This window comes from Octodon degus, unplaced genomic scaffold, assembly GCF_000260255.1.
Source record: "Octodon degus isolate 3935 unplaced genomic scaffold, OctDeg1.0 scaffold00043, whole genome shotgun sequence".
Classification (NCBI taxonomy): domain Eukaryota; kingdom Metazoa; phylum Chordata; class Mammalia; order Rodentia; family Octodontidae; genus Octodon; species Octodon degus.
Genome location: NW_004524619.1, coordinates 8,354,545 through 8,370,803, shown reverse-complemented (window position 1 = coordinate 8,370,803; position 16,259 = coordinate 8,354,545). Strand labels below are relative to the sequence as shown.

Sequence of the window (16,259 nt, the reverse complement as noted above, 5' to 3'; positions counted from 1 at the left end):
CTGAGGAAAATTTGTCTCCCTGTTATGCTTTTCAATTGTTTTTGGCTTTTTCTTGTGTCCCACATCAAGTATATTTGGAGATCCCTCTGCATAAGACTGTATTGTCCACTGGGCATTCTACAAGCTTCTGAGACAAATGAGGCCTTGTTCTATTAACTCCAATTACTCCAGAGAATCCAGTGTATAGTTATGGTTTACATTAGGGCCTCTTATGCTACCTCTTAGCAACATTTCTAGCTCAACTTTAAAGGAAACTTGTTAGGGCTTTGTGTCAAGGTCCCCTCCCTGTTCTCAGTTCTTCCTCCTTTTCACAAATGAATATGTTTTCAGAAAAAGTGTTTTTGAAACTTGCAGAGCAGGTGCTGACAAGAGCGGTTCAGTAAGTAGTTGACTAGACCCACTGGGAAGACAGTTCCTAGCTGAAGGAGATACTCAAGGGAAGAATGAATGTTGGTGATGAGAGTCTCTGAGTGGGGTTTCGGACTAGATCTTCTGTCTAGTAGTCTTTGAGACTTGTCCTTTGCTGATAGGCGCTCTGTGTGTGTGTGCGTGTGTGTGTGTGTAGTCTCTCTCTCTCTCTCTCTCTCTCTCTCTCTCTCTCTCTCTCTTTCTCTCTCTCTGTGCATATTAATTTCCAAGTGTCTGAAGCTCCTTCTTTATTCTTACCCACATCACCCTTCAGCTCATTTCTGGCCGTGTCAGCTAAGACCAGTGGACTTTTCTCATTCCATCTCAAACCTACACTAGACATGCCATCATTTTCTATCTCATGAGACTACCTTTTTGACCCAGTTCTACAAAAAAAAAGCATGAGCTTAGCTTGCTGTTCTTCTGGCTCCAAATGGGGTCATTCAGTTCCTTCTATGATCGGAAAGGGTTTTGCCTGGTGCTGTGCAGGAGGGATATGTGGACAAGAGTGACCCTGAATTGCTTTGTACTTACATGCACTTAGGAATGATAGCCCTGGGCACCAATTCACTTTGTCATTCACTGTTTGTCCTAAAATAATGATGCGTGGTAAAGCCAAATTCTTATTAATGAAAACTGTTGCTATCCTGGTTTTGGGAAGTAGATTTTTCAACTGAATGTTTAACTATAGCATATGGTACAAGGAAATTGGTCAGGTTTGTGGCATTGTTGTGGATGATATAACGGGATTTCACGGCCCCTTTAAATTCAAGGAAAATCTTTAAAATCACAAAGTATAATGGTGAAGCGCTCTCTCTCTCTCTCTCTCTCTCTCTCTCTCTCTCTCTCTCTGTCTAAAATAGAAGCTACTTAGACTTGGTCAAGGAAAAAATTCTCAATCATTTGGGTCATAAGCATATTCAAATGAAAATTTGCCTTCCCCTTTTCTTGATCTGATTGGACTCCGTTCAGCCACATTCACTGAGCACCTCTTCTGAGGCAGGCACTGGACTATCAGATAGGAACCGTGGGTGTTCAGGATGTGTGCTCCTCACCTTTACTTCTTGGGTATTGAAGCTCTTGTTAGTCATAAAAAAAAATCACTTAATCCTAATGCCATACTGTTATCACATTAATGAGAGTTTAAAGATGCATTCTAGGGGGCTGGGGAGATGGTTCAGTAGAATAAGCACTTGCCTAGCAAGCGCCAGGGCCTGAGTGCAATCCCTGGTTCTGAAAAAAAAAAAAAAAAAAAAGATGCATTCTAGCTTTTTCCCTCTTTATGATGGTTTTGCTCCAAAAATCTGAAGGTGGAACTAAGGTTTTATAAATCAGTTGAGATTTACCTAACAAATCAGAACTACAGTTGCCACCTTATTATAAAACAATTTCAGAATTCCCATCCATGCAACCCTTCATGGCTATAGTTACCGAGGTGGTGTAAATGTGGCCACTGACACAGAAAACATTACTATTGGCATCTACAGATTACTGAACCACGCAGGCCCCCTGAGGTGGTCTGTGATTCTGATGTGAAGAGCTGGATGCTTCCCATTGCAGGTGGTCATAACTCAGCACACTGACTCCACCAGAAATGGCTTAGGAGAGCAGCCGATTGTCCACAGCCAGAAGCCTCTGGATTCCAGGATTGGGGCCTTAGAACGCTTTGCAGATCTAGTGGCTGTGGGCCAGCATGATGTCCAACTTGGTCATCGTGGTTTTTCTTTTTATAGGAACAGTCAACAAAAGCAATGTGGTGACAGCAAGTACCTCCATCCAGCTCCTAGATGAGCGGAAATCTCCAGTGGTGGCAGGTGAGCGATGGATTTTTTTAATAAACGTAACAGGAGCAAGGCGTCTACTTACCTGGCCAGTCAACGACTTCTGTAGAGCATGTTTAGTCTACAGAATGTTGGTTTCAAAGGAGAAATAGAGCCAAAGTAACTTTTTCCTCACTTTGATGTCATCTCCAAGAACGGAAGGCTCTACTGGCTGATGGTGTTTGATGCAAAAGCAGAAGCCTTTCTTAGAATTTCTGTGAAGCTCAGCCAGTGAGAGATAGTTGGTACATGCTGTGGAGAATTTCCTGACAATGTGTACTGTCCTCCTTTAAAGGAAACTTCACGTTGTTTCCTTCTCTGTCGTAAGGATGACAATGGACTTAGAAGGAAAGCGTGGGTTTGTTTCAGGCAATCGCAAACTGAAGTGTGTCCTTCTCTAGAGAGACTGAGATTTTGATCACCATCACCCTCCTGGGGAATTACACTTAGATATATCTGTGGGTGCCGGGTTTCAAGGAGCCAAAGTATTTTATAACTGAGAGTCTTGAATTGTCAAAGAAGTCTTACGTCTGGTTTTTTCCATTTCTCTCGGTTCTCAGGAGTGTCAGTAGGTATCAGTGGCTGGCGGGGAGCTTTTATGAGTGGCATTTGGCCTAGCAACTATCATAAGGACTCCTTTGATGATAGCTGCTGACAAAAACAAGACCTTACAGCTCGTCTGGCACAAGGCCCGTTCTGATATATAATTATTGGACCCCTTGGTTGATGGGTGGGTGATCCACTCCAAGCCCTAGCCTGATATTGGCTGGCCTTGCCAGAGGGAGTCATTTGTTTTCTAGCAGCCTCCCTCATTAAGATGTATTTTAGGGTGACTTTGAACATCAACAGTTCTGCCTTTGCACACTGATAATTTGTGGAAAGGAAAGCAAATGGAGCAGATGGTGCAGACTTGTTTGAAGTGGTGGTTGTTTGGCTGGAAAATACTACTTTTTCCTCCACTTTATTTCTGCCCTAGTCTATGCATCATAATTGTACTAACGGAGGCTGAAAGATCTGGGGAGAGTCACCTGGTTATTCTTAGTTATTGGATATGACAAGGAAGACAGCCTTATGCATCTGACCTATAGCTTATCTTGAGCCAGCCAAACCTATAATTAATCAGCCTGGCAATATGGGCTCCAAGAATGTGTGGCTGCTATCTTCAAATTTTGTCACTTAATGTCTTGTATTCCTTTAGGAAAGCAAGAGACAAGATCATTTAACTCAGCAAGATTTATTTTTGCTTAAAGGGGGTCAGACTTTCTTACCTCCAGGCTGTCCTAGGCAGCTAATTCCAGAGGCATGTTATTTCCCAAGAGCAGGGGCCACAGGCACCAGCTGTCAAAGACATGACTGAGCCAAAGCTGCCTGGTCCAAAACTTCTTTAAAACCCTCTCCATAGATTTCTCTCTCATCAGTCATCTGGTAGGATATTCTAGGTATGCCCTAACGGCACTGTATCTATCCTACCTTCCTCTGTCGAAGTTTAAAAATTATGTTTGGATTTTGCCAAGTGCCTTACATTTCATAAATGATTGCTTGGCTGAGTATGAGTGAAATATGGACTCAGCCAGAGGACTGTGTATCCAGCCCAGAGGAGAACGTGCATCTTCCAGATGGCTGGCTGCTCTGTGATTAAGTTCCGTAGCTGGCCAGAGAGCACGGGCAGGCCACGAGACACAGGCTGGCTTACCTTGAGTGGGCAGGAGCTGCAGTCTCCTCTTTGCTGCTCTTGTGTGTGTGTCCACTGGTCCCTATGTTCAGAAGATAATTACAGAGAAACACCAAGAGGCAGGGCCATCTGGGGGACTGTATTTAGGTTGAATCTTTTAAAGCTGGTTACTATTGACCTTCTTTTCCAACTGTGGTAGACAAAAAATAAAACAGAGTTGCTTGGTTTTGCTCTTGGAGGCTGCTGTCGATGGAGTCCCATGAAGACAGTGATGCCCAGGGGACCTTTCAGTCTCTTCAGCACATCCTCCAGGATCCACTGACTTGGGCTCAGCTATGGTGTCACTCTGTGATTAGTCAGTAATGTGCCTTGGTGTGTTTTCCTCAAACGAAATCAACATTGTTTACTTCTCTACTATTTATTTACGTCTTTTTGAGACAAGGCTTCAGTATGCAGTTCATGCTGGCCTTGAACTCTGTAGCTTAGGCTGGCCTTGAACTCACAGTGTTCCTCCTGCCTCAGCCTCCAGAGTGCTAGGATGACAGGTGTGCGCCTCCACACCCAGCTACCTCTCTACAATTTCATAGGTCATTTTAATTGGAGGAGAAGCCTTCTGTGGGCAGATGAAGATGAATATGGCTTGTTCCTCACCAGCCTTCCTCCACCAGCACATGAGATACAGCCAAGATCAGTAACCTGGGTCTCACCAGAATCTATATTCAGTTGAAACTTACCTGAGAGAAAAGGTGGACAACTTTGTGAATAATTCTCAAGGACCTGTGAAAGGCTTGCCCTGCTCTCAAGCCTGATCAGGAATGCTCATATTCACTGAATTCTTGCATCTGTTTGGGGTAGAGTTTTTTTTTTAATTTTATTTTGTTTTTGTTTCTCCTTCCTTTTTCTTGTTTTCTTTCCTAAACAAAAACACTCAGATGCCCATCTGTCAATGACGCTTGGAGCCATGCTGGTGAAACTTGGCAGGCTTCCATTTGTCCGCCAGCTTTGGTGCAGAAAACAGCCCCATCCATCTCAGTGTGTGACATGGCCCACTGTCCTCAGAAGGGCTCTGCCAGCTCTGCAGCTGCCACCAGCATGCTGCATTTTCTTAATTGCTTCCCCCTGCAAAGGAAGAAGTGGCCAGATTTTCCCTTAACCCAACACTGCTTCCCCTGAACCTTGGACATTAGTGTGTCAGACCTCCAGTCCCTTTTATTCCTGTTAGTATTAGAAATGCAAATATTGGACTGTGGGATTATTAGTCAAATTTTGGAGGAAAACCACATAGGTTTCACTCATACTTGCTAAATGTGAGGTCTTGAGTCTCTATGTGTCATCTAAAGTAGAGCTGAAAGGGCCTGTGAGATAGCTGAGTGGACTAAGCGCCTGCTTAGGCAAATGTAGGGACCAGGGTTCAATCCCTGGTCCTGCATACTGCACCAGCCCTGCCACCAGGTGTGCTGAGCTGGTGAACAAGTTTGGGCATGGTGGTGCACACCTGTAATCCCAGGGCTGGGGAGGCTGAAAATAGGAGGATCACTATGAGTCTGAGCTGTGTAGTGAGACCCTGTACCAAATAAAGAAATAAATAAAGTACAGCTGAAAACATTTCTTCCCTTCCTTTACTTGTGTTGGGTTTGGGGATAAAATAAACCGGAAAATACTTAGATATAAAGAAATATGCAAATATAGCATGGAGAGGCACCCCATTTTTAAGTTACATTTATTCCCTTGCTCAGACATGTGGGAAATGCCCCATGAGGCCCTGCTTTTCCAGGCACTCTGTAATGCCACCCAGGAGAGCCAACATGATGGGTGTCTCCTCTCCCCTCTCACAGACCTGTAAAATACTTCTACAGACATGTCTATGTAGGGCTAGTAAATAGAAAAGTCAATAATCATCTGGAAGAGGTGAAAAGATTTTCTTCTTCTTTTCTTCTGCCCTTTACAGCATAGCTCAGTAAAGTATCTGGACCCTCCTAGACCTGCCTTCAATGATGATTTCATAAATTAAATGAATGGATAGAAACCCACGTTTCCCTAACGCAGTTATATGAGTCAGCTGCCCGATTGCTGGGACACAATACCCAACACCCATGGCTTAGAGGAGAAGAGGTTTGATTTGATTCACGGGGTCAGGAGGCTCAGTCCATGGTTTGGCAGGCACCAAGTCAGGGCAGCACAGTGGAGGGACACAGCAGACAAAGAGGCTTAGTTCAAGGCTGCTTCGACTTAGCATAGGGAAACAGTGTTAGGGATACAGGGCCCTGGGACCATATACAGTGCTCAAGTTCACCCTGGCATGACCTAGCTAGGCATAACCAGAGGTGTGCTGTGCTAACCCACTGCGTGGCTACCAGGTCCGTCAGGTTGATGGTTATGCTTCACTGTCGCAGTTATTTGCAGCCCCCGTGCCATAAGTCCTATAAATCATGGTGGTGATTCTCCAGTCTGCTCTCAGGAAGGAGACCCAGCCCTGTAGAGCAAGTCATGGCACTGCTTCTGCCATGCAGGGGGCAGCTGACCCGGAAAGGAGGGGGAGAGTGCACAGGGAGGAGGAGCAGAGCCAGGCAGAGGTGTGGCCATCCTCGGATTGCGTTCTGACCTCCTCGGTGCTCCCTCTGACACATGCAAGATACTTGATTTCCACTTGTGTTAAAAGTTCAGATGTCTCAATTTTTAAAATACTACCTAACGAATTCAGAGTTATTTGCATTCTTGTCTTTATTAGAAAGTTGGCAGTATATAATGATTATGTTCCTCACAGGGATTTGATATAGGTACGTAAGGCATTTTAATTTCTTTCTCCACCCCTTTTCACTCCCTTCCTTCCCCTCTCTCTCCATCCCTTCCTTCTCTTCCCCTTTGCAAAAGATTTACCTTCCTACTATCTATCTTTTATTTTGCTCTTTGTTTATATTTTGGGTTTCTTATGCAAGAGAAACTATATGTGCTTTCATTTTAAATATACATTTTAACAGATCACAATTTAAAATTGTTCCTAATAATGTTCTAGTTTGATTGCTTGAGTAACTGAATTTTCTAAGGGCAAAGACTCCTACATTTTTTTTCTGTTACAAAGCAAGGAACAAAGGCTAATAAATGGCAGATGCATGAAAAATATTGTCTGAATAAGCTATTCGAGGAAGGTGGATTTCATGAACCTGCTGTGGGTGGACATAAGCATAGATGGGTCATAAGCTTACACAGTTCACAGACTAGATTAGAAAAGCACAGTGCTTAACTAAAATTCTAAGAGGAATACTCAGCATCTATCTCCTGTCTACCCATATGATAGCAAAGTGATACAGACTATTGTCAGTATCACAAGGAATAGAAAACCCATGTGATGTGTCTTAACAGCAGTCATCTCAGACCACTTGTTGGCTTTCCATTAGTAGAAATCCTTTCTGAGGCCTGAGTATCTACTGTGATGCTTGGAATAGCTAGTCTACTGCCAGAAAAAATATAAACATTATGGTATTGGTTTCTTATGAAAATGACTTTTTAAAACTACTGTATTAAGGCATAGTTTATATATCGAATATTTAGAGATGTTAATTATAAAAGTCAATGACTGTCATTAAAAAGTTTTTTTTTTTTTTTGGTTTTTTAGGGCTGGCCAGATAGCTCAGCTGATTAAAGCTCCTGTTTAGGCAGATGCAGGGACCAGGGTTCCATGCCCAGTGTGCCATGCCAGCCCCGCCACCAGGGCGTGATGAGAAGGCGATTGAGACTGGACGTGGTGGTGCGCGCTTGTAATCCCAGCTCTTGGGAGGCTTAAACAGGAGGATCACTATGTGTCCAATCTATGTAGTGAGACCCTGAACACCCTGTACTAAATACATAAAAAGGTGTTTTTTGTGTTTTTTTTTTTTTTTTTTTTTGGAGGGGAAAACCCTCTCCTGCCAGCTTCTTTTTGAGAAATACAGACCACATTAGATCCATTCATAGGGAAAATTTGAAAATGAGGATTCTGTGAGATTATTTTAATGAGCTACTTAAAATAGTGATGATTAACATCAATAACCATTAGCTCCTGTCACATATGTGTTGTTTAAACTGAGTATAGTGTTTTATATGGGCCCTTAATTGTAGTTGAATAAATAATATTGACGGATTTCTTTTTTGGTACTGGAAATTAAACTCAGGACCTTGCACTTGACAGGCAAACACTTACACACTTATACCACTGAGCTATCTCCCCAGCATGACGAATTTCATAGGGCTTAACATTCAGCCTAACCAGGTTACTTTGGGGAAATCTCACATAGTTGATATGTATGAGTCAAGTAGCATATCAGGAATCCTCTGTTAAGTCTGCAGAGATAAACTTGTAGTTTGTTAAATCGAATCAAAGAACATGTCTTACCTTTACAAAGTTGATCCGTAGTGATTAAGTCAGTAGTTGCAAGCCAGAGATGGTTTCACCTTCTTAGGGACATTTGGCAACATTGTAGAAACTGACCAGGAAGAATGCTATTGGCATCTGGTGAGTGAAGGACAGGAGTGGCGCCACACATCCTGCCAGGCACAGAACAGCACCACAACGGAGAATTATCTGGATCAAAATGCCAGTCATAGTGAGGTTGAGAGGTCCTGGATTAAACATACAGCAAACTTTAACTCCTGCTGTTGGTCAATTCATTTTCCTCTGTGTAGAGAAATCTTAAAAACAATCTTGCATCTTAATTAAATGGCTCAATGATTATATATTTCATAACTACTGCATACCCAGTGCTGAGGCTGCCGCTGTGAACAGTCAGCTGGGGGTAGGTTGTTGGTTGATGGTTGACAAGGGCGCCGTGGATACCCATCCCAAGAGTAGGAGGGGAAGGAGGAAGAACCCCTCTGCCCCAGCGCTGCTGTGGCTCGAGAACACTGCATCGTCTCCTGTTGCTAATGGAGAGCTCAGGTGAGCTGGAGATGCAGGCAGCTCTAAGCGTCCATGAATGGCCCGGCAGGAGGGAGCAAGGGTAATGGTAAGGGATCTCTAGAAAACAGAGGGAAATGAGATGAAGTGTGGTTGGCAGTGACAAAGGGGGAGGCTCATACTTCTCATTTACATGTGTGTATGGATACACGGAGAGGGCCCCTTTACAGTGGGTGACAGTTAGGGAGGCTACTCTCCTGAGTGACCTGTGAAAATCTGAGCAGTGAGATATAGCCATCGTGCAAGGGTCGGTCACAGAGGAAATTGACTTCCTTGTGAATTTGGGGTGGATCTGGGGTGTCATTCCCCATACTTGTGTTCATGTTCCAGATGGGTACTCTGAGACCCAGATGAGTCGCTCCGGTTTGGGGCCATTTATAAGAATCTGCAGACCAAAGTTCATGGGCAAATGGGTAGCTGAGGTATGTGGAGGTGTAGGATCTGTCAAGCATTTGCTCTATGTTATCAGCCATGAGGTAGAGCTGTTGGTGTTAGGAGTTGGTTTCTTTTCTCTTTTTGGTTTTGTTTTTAGTTTTTTATTTTTAATGGATACATGGGAACAAAGCAGGAACAAAAGGAGACTTAAAATAGTAGACCTGACAATGGCAAATTTTGTGGAAGCAGGTCAGCGATGCAGTTGTAGGTTCTCCTGTGTCTAATGTCTGTAGTAGAATCTGAGAGTTAGAACTCTGGCCAGTTAGCTGGCCGGTGGAACAGCTGCTGTGGGCCACAGTAGCCAAGGACAAAGCATGCTGAGGCCGACAGCTCCCAGAATAAAAATAGCAGTTTTGAGAAACCAAATCCTCTGTTCTGACTCTCCAGGGCCTCTCTCCCAAGAGTCATGCCCCTTTGGAAACCTCATCAAAAGCTGCAAAGTATTCTCCACACAAAAACCAGCAGCCAAATTTCAGGGTAACAACACCTCATACCTTGTATCTTGAGTTTTCTGAATTGGAACATTAAGCCACCCCTTTCTATGATGATGGTAAGATTTGCACCTTTTTTTGTATTTTAGGGAAGGGTCTACAGGGTGATCAGGGTCTCACTACTAGATTAGACTCATGATCCGCCTGCTAACAGCCTCCCAAGAGCTGGGATTACAGGCGCACACCACCACACCCAGTCTCAATCACTGTCTCAGCATACCCTGGTGGCAGGGCTGGCACGGCAGGGCTGGGATCGAACCTCTGGCCCCTGCACCTGCTTCCAGGCACTTTAATCCATTGAGCTATTTGGCCGGCCCTACAAGATTTGCACATTAAGCTCAATGTGAACTGAGTGTTCAAACGTGAGTGCCAAGCTTTCCCCTTTCCCATCGCTACAGGGCCTTAGTTTTCATATTCATGAATTGAGGTTGTCTGGTCCTCAGTTTGGATTTAGAACAGTTGAGTTTTTCAAAAGATGGAATTTTATTTGATCAGCACAAAAGAAGACTAGTAGAGCAGTCTCTCATTCATCACAGAGGTTACATTCCCAACACCCCCGCGACAAGTAAAAGTCAACGAAGTAGCCCTGTTATATTTATTTTAGTATTTATATATATTTTCAGGCTTTATAAACCCTTCCCACACTCTTATGAACCTTTCCCACACTTTTAAAAACATTTCTAATGTTCTTAATTATTTTCTAAACTCATAAACCTATGTAACTTTAACAACATATACATACTGGACAGTACTGCAAAATCCTGCGATATAACAAAAAGTCTGTGATGAATAATTTAGATATTTTTTGAAAACCCATGAAACAGTGAGCCTGTGAAATCTGAACCGCAAAATAGCGAGGGACTACTATATTAGCCAAGACCGAAATATTTTGCACACCAGATTCAGTCTATTTGCAAGGACCATCTTCCTTGTTGAGTGAAAGAAATGGATATGGACTCCAGTTTAGCAGTTTACATGTGTATAGTCTATGGTAAGTGCATATGGTTGAGTACTCAAGAAAATATCTTTAGCTGCACAGTGATTACGGCTGTTGCTGCCATTAAGAATTACTGAGTGTTACACTCCCCACCACTCACTAGCCAGTGCTTTTCACTAAATATGTTTTTCTATATAGAACTTTACACCTGGGAGTATCATTATAGTATCTTTGCATTTTCATAGTACAACTTTGAAACTCACTTTCTTGCACCAATACAGTACTTTAGAGCAGAGGTTGGCAAAATGTAGCCCAGAAAGGCAGGCCTAAGCTATCATTTCTTCTGTTTTCTATAATTTTACTGAAAAATATCTGCTCCACAAAACTACTCATGGAAAGCAGGCAGCTGTTAGCTTTTAATATGTTGACAGATTTGTAAAACCATCACAGTCTAATTTTAGAACTATTTCAGCATCCCCAGAAAAACCTGCCGTAACTCCCTCCCTGCTCTTGATACCTCACCCCAGTCTACACCTGTATCACCCTGAATGCTCCTGATTTTATCTGATACCTCCTCTGAGCCCCAGGACCGTCGATCTACTTCCTCAGTAGATTTACCTATTGCAGGTCATTTCAGATCAAGTGAATCATATCATATGTGACCTTTTAAAGCTTGCTTCTTTTACTTACTGTTTTCAAGGACCATCTGTCCGTAGAATGTATCAGCACATTTTACTCCATTGCCAAATAATATTTCATCACATGGATATATTCTTTGTTGTGGCACTGATAAGTAAATAGGCATTTGGGTTGTTCTCAATTTTTAACTTATCCATCATATTAACAGACACATTCACATGCAACATTCGAGAGTTCAGCTCTTTCCACGTCCTTGTCAACACTCATTATTATCTGCCTTTTTAACTTTAACTCTATTGGCAGTTACTAAGTCATCTGCACTTTCCTAATGACCAACAAGGCTAAGCATCTTTTTTTCTTTTTTCCTCTGTATTTTAGGGAAGGGTCTACAGGGTGTTCAGGGTCTTACTGCTGGATTGGACTCATAGTGAGCTGCCTGTTTACAGTATCTTGAGTGCTCGGATTACAGGCACATGCCACCATGCCCAGTCTCAATTGCTATCTCAGCGTGCCCCAGGGGCAGGGCTGGCATGGCAGGTCAGGGGATCGGACCTGTGACCCCAGCCCCTGCTTACGGGTGCTTTAATCCACTGAGCTATTTGGCTGGCCCTATGCTGAGCATCTTTGCATGTTCTTACTTGCTGTTACTATCTTTGGAGAGAGATCTATTAAGTTCATTTGTCCATATTTAAATTAGGTTATTTATCTCACTGTTCAGCTGAGGGGGTTCTTTATATATTGTGGAAGTAAGTACCTTAAGGGATATCTGCTTCCTGTTTGTATGAATAAGGGTGCAGTGAAATGTAGCTGTGCCCATATTTTCTACGGTTGCTTTTGTGCTTAAGTGGCAGAGCTGTGTAGTTGGCTAGAAACTGCGTGGACTGTAGCATAAAAATATTTACTGCTTGACCTTTTATAGAAAAAAAAAACTTGCTAAAGCTCGCTTCAGATTAAAATGCATCACACAGTCTATTTAGAATAGAACTAAAAAATGCTGATTTTTTTTACTTGAATATTTCATCATGTTCTTGTAAAAATCAAGCGGGTATGGAGATCGGGGTTATGTAAGTGAACGTTGGGGCAGAAACTCATGTATCAGAAACCGTCCATCTGCCGTGCCTAATGTTTTTGTGTATGTGGTTACACAAAAATCCCAACTGAAGATCCTAAGCTTTCTAAAAATATAGGCTCTCATTATCAGTCAAGATAGTGATTTACTTAATCTTTGCTCTAGTTTATAAACCTCTGAACAGTGTAATCAGCCTAATGCTTGGTGTAGCATTAGAGATGCCCTCACATGTTTTGACAGAATACAGTTTATGTGATTTTTTTTCCCCCAAACATTGCTCAGGAGAGATTTAGGGATTTATTTGACTGCCTTTATCCAAACAAATCTCTTAGCGACCTTGCCGGGCTTTTGATCTCAGTCAAGATGAGGATGGATAGCTCATGCTAAGGAGGGGGCCTGTGGGGGATAAAGAAGCAGACATGCATGTCCCCTCCCTGGAAAGACAGAGGTGGGTATGAGCAGAACCTGTGGCAGGTGTGTAAATGCTTTGACATTCATTCCATGGGCCTTGTTGCTGGTGGGATGCTCTGTCTTGTCTTGGGTGGGGAAGGGTGATTACTGATGAAAGGCTTTTATATCTGCTACCTCCAGAAATTTGGACTCACCAAGAGCTTCCAGAATGTGTTTTGGGCTAATGGATCTGGAGGACTTCAGGCTCTATGTTTAAATGCACTCCCACTTCAAGGTCAAATCATGCAATTACACACTACCCCAGCTCAGGCGGATGGGCATACACATTTGTCTTTAAAAATTAAAATAAGTGTGCTCACTTTGGCAGCACATATACTAAAATTGGAACAATACAGGGAAGATTAGCATGGCCCCTGCGCAAGGATGACCCGCAAATTCGTGAAGCGTTCCATATTTTTTTCAGGTCAACAACTTCTGACATTGCCAGTCAAGTGGAAGACCCAATACTATTATGGACTACTGGACTATTTTGGAATATTTTGCTGAGTTCACACACCTATAATATCTAAATGATGGCACTAAACAAAAAAAGAGGATACAGATGAATGACCATTTTGTATCTGTGTATTCAAAATGGTTAGGATAGATATATAGCTACATTCTCCTAATTCAAGGAATAGAGGGATTTGTTCTAATAGTGTTTGTAAATAGGATATCATTTCTGCATCTGTACAACAAACAACCACTAGGAAGGCAGTATTCAATGTGTTAATTATTGGAAATGTCCGACCAATTTGATTTGAAACTGTCTCATTGCTATTTATTTCTCAATAAAATTATGGAAAAAATAAAGAAGTAGGGTCCAAACATTATCAAGTAGCCATGTTTTGGGGTCTAATCATTAACATGACCCAGGTAGAAGCAGAACGCTTCTTAGGGTTTGGGAGCTAGAAGGAAACACAGCCTTTATTCACTGAGAGGGTAGAAGTACTTGAATATTTCTGTCTTCATAGTAAATATAAGGTTTCTACAACATTATGCCTATGTGGTAGAGGGGCCTGATTACTCAAATATCACCACCTGATTACTCAAATATCAAGAAATGAAGTTTGCAAGTGAAACAGAAACCCATTAAAATAATTTGGGCCCTAGGCTACTGCTTTGAATAAAATCAGATCATGTCTGGACTTCATATGAATGAGAGCAAATAAATGTTATTTCTCCTTTAAATTATTTTAAACTGCATTCATATAAATTGAGAGAAATAAAAAATTCTTTATTCCTTTTGAAAAAAATTTTAAAAAAATTAAAATAAGGGCTGGCCAAATGGCTGGGCGGATTAAAGCACCTGCAAGTAGGCACAGGGGCTGGGGATTCAATCCCTGGGCCTGCCTTGCTGGCCCCGCCCCCAGGGCGCAGTGAGATGGCAATTGAGATTGGGCTTTGTGGCACACGCCTGTAATCCCAGCTCTTGGGAGGCTGTAAACAGGCGGATCACTATGAGTCTGATCTAGTAGTGAGACCCTGAACACCCTGTAGGCCCTTCCTTAAAATATAGAAAAAAATAAATTTCAGAATGGAAGCATAGTACACGGTCATTTTTATTCTTTTCCTTCCTTAGCCTTCTTCCACCAACTTGGAGCTTTTAGCTGATCTAGACAGGTCTAAGTCATTTGTGCTTATAGTTGTTTATTTGCATATATATTACTCTCTTCCCCCATGTACTCCTCTCCCATCCTCTTTCCTACTCTTTCAGAAAGCCGCTCCAGTCAAGTTTTATGCACATTGAAATAGTTCTTATCCAGTTTGCCAATAATTTCCACATTAGTGAATCCAGAACGGAACCTCAGATTCACTTTTCTTGTTGCCGCAGCAACGCCTGACCATGTGATGGCGTTCTTGGTTCTTCCCAGACCCGGATGCTCACACCTTCCCGCCCCCCCCCCCCCCCCGCAGTCTCGTGGGTTGACTCCCTTGTCTCCCTGGCGTGTGCGTGGACCCAGCAGTCACTAGGGTATCTTATCCACTTGCAAGGCCCTAACCATCATCTGTAAGCTGACATCTCCATTCCAGGCCTGTTTCTCGTGACTCTCCCTTGACGGCTCAGCATCTACATCTTTCCCAAATAGACCTAGCATGTTCTGTTGGCTCTTGGCTCAAGTTCTGACTCCGTACAAACCCACGGCCCCCTCCACCCCTACGGCTCCTCTTCAGTTTTGCTGACCTGGGAACATTCAATTCAGCTATTTCTTCTTTCCAGTCATTGGGCATCCCTACTTTCACCTTACCATTTTATTACAGATAAGATTGAATATACTAAAAAAAGACAGAAAAGTGTAACAGAACTCTATATATCCTTCATTCATTCTCCGAAGTCATCAAATGATGGCTATAGTGTCCTCCAACCTCCAAACCACTACCACCCCTTCTATGTTATTTTAAGTCCTTTTTTTTTTTTTCCATTTATTTGGTACACAGTCTCGCTATGCACCTCAGACTTGTAGTGATCCTCCTGTCTCAGCCTCCCCAGCGCTGTGATCATAGGCATGCATCTCAACATCCAGTTTCAGGGCCCACCCAGCATGTGGTTCTGGGATCAAACCTGGGTCCTTGTGCTTTTCAGGCAGGTGCTTAGACCACTGAGCTATCTCCCCAGTTTACTTCTATATTATTTCAAATCCAACGTTGGTCATAACATCATTTTGTTGATCGATACCTGAGTATGCCTCTTTAAAGGATAAGAGCTTCTCTGAGTGCTGTTACCATACCTAAAGATAATGATTCCTGTTTGCCTGCCAGTGTTTAAACTCCTAGTTGTCTTGTATATGTCATTTTCATTTTTTACAGTTTAAATCAGGTTCTTGAAGGCATTTTTGCTTTCCTTTTTGCTCCTACCCACAACAAACCTGTCCTCTGCTTGGGTCTTTCTGGGAGTTATGGAGAAAGTGTGACCACTTCTCAGTATTTGTCTGCCTGGCTCTTTGCAATGGGTTTCTCCCTGATTCCCCTGCCTTCCTCTAACCCTTGCCCTCTGTGGGAATCACAGTGATCATGTTAATATCTTGTCAGTCCTCCATTCACACTCCCTACTGGTTTCCCTCTTCATTAGCGTTCAAAGCCAGAATCATCACTATCATAAATATATCAGTTAATTTATTGTGGCATAAGGAATTATGTCAACACTTAGTGGTTTAAATCTACCACCTACTGCTCTCCAATAGCTTTGTGTGCCAGGGATCTGGGCATGGCATAGCCAGGTATCCTGGTTCTGGCTGCCACACAGTGCTGCAGGCAAGGTATTGGCCTAGGGTTACCTGAGGCCACAGTGAAGGCATGGCTGGGGGTTGCAGGCTCCTCTGCAGGCTCCAAAGGTAGGGTAGATGCTTCCACTTTCACTCTGAAATCATCAGCAGGGTGCAGACCCTTTGCTGTTTGCGCTGTCTCACT

The 16,259-nt window shown here is 42.9% G+C and overlaps 1 protein-coding gene and 1 non-coding gene across 3 annotated transcripts in view; both read left to right on the top strand.

Annotated features, from left to right (window-relative positions):
- The window catches only part of Cacna2d3 (calcium voltage-gated channel auxiliary subunit alpha2delta 3), a 954,216-nt gene that overhangs the window by 771,648 nt on the left and 166,309 nt on the right, over positions 1-16,259 (top strand). For both annotated transcript variants that reach the window (XR_002821195.1, XM_023715780.1), the window contains exon 26: positions 2,142-2,222. Coding sequence is in view for 1 of the 2 variants with exons in the window: in XM_023715780.1 (XP_023571548.1) it covers positions 2,142-2,222 (81 nt within the window). In the remaining variant the exon portion in view is untranslated. The remainder of the gene's footprint in view (positions 1-2,141; positions 2,223-16,259) is intronic.
- LOC111816878 lies at positions 13,164-13,270 on the top strand. The gene has a single exon (XR_002821201.1). It is a non-coding gene; the product is annotated as a U6 spliceosomal RNA (small nuclear RNA).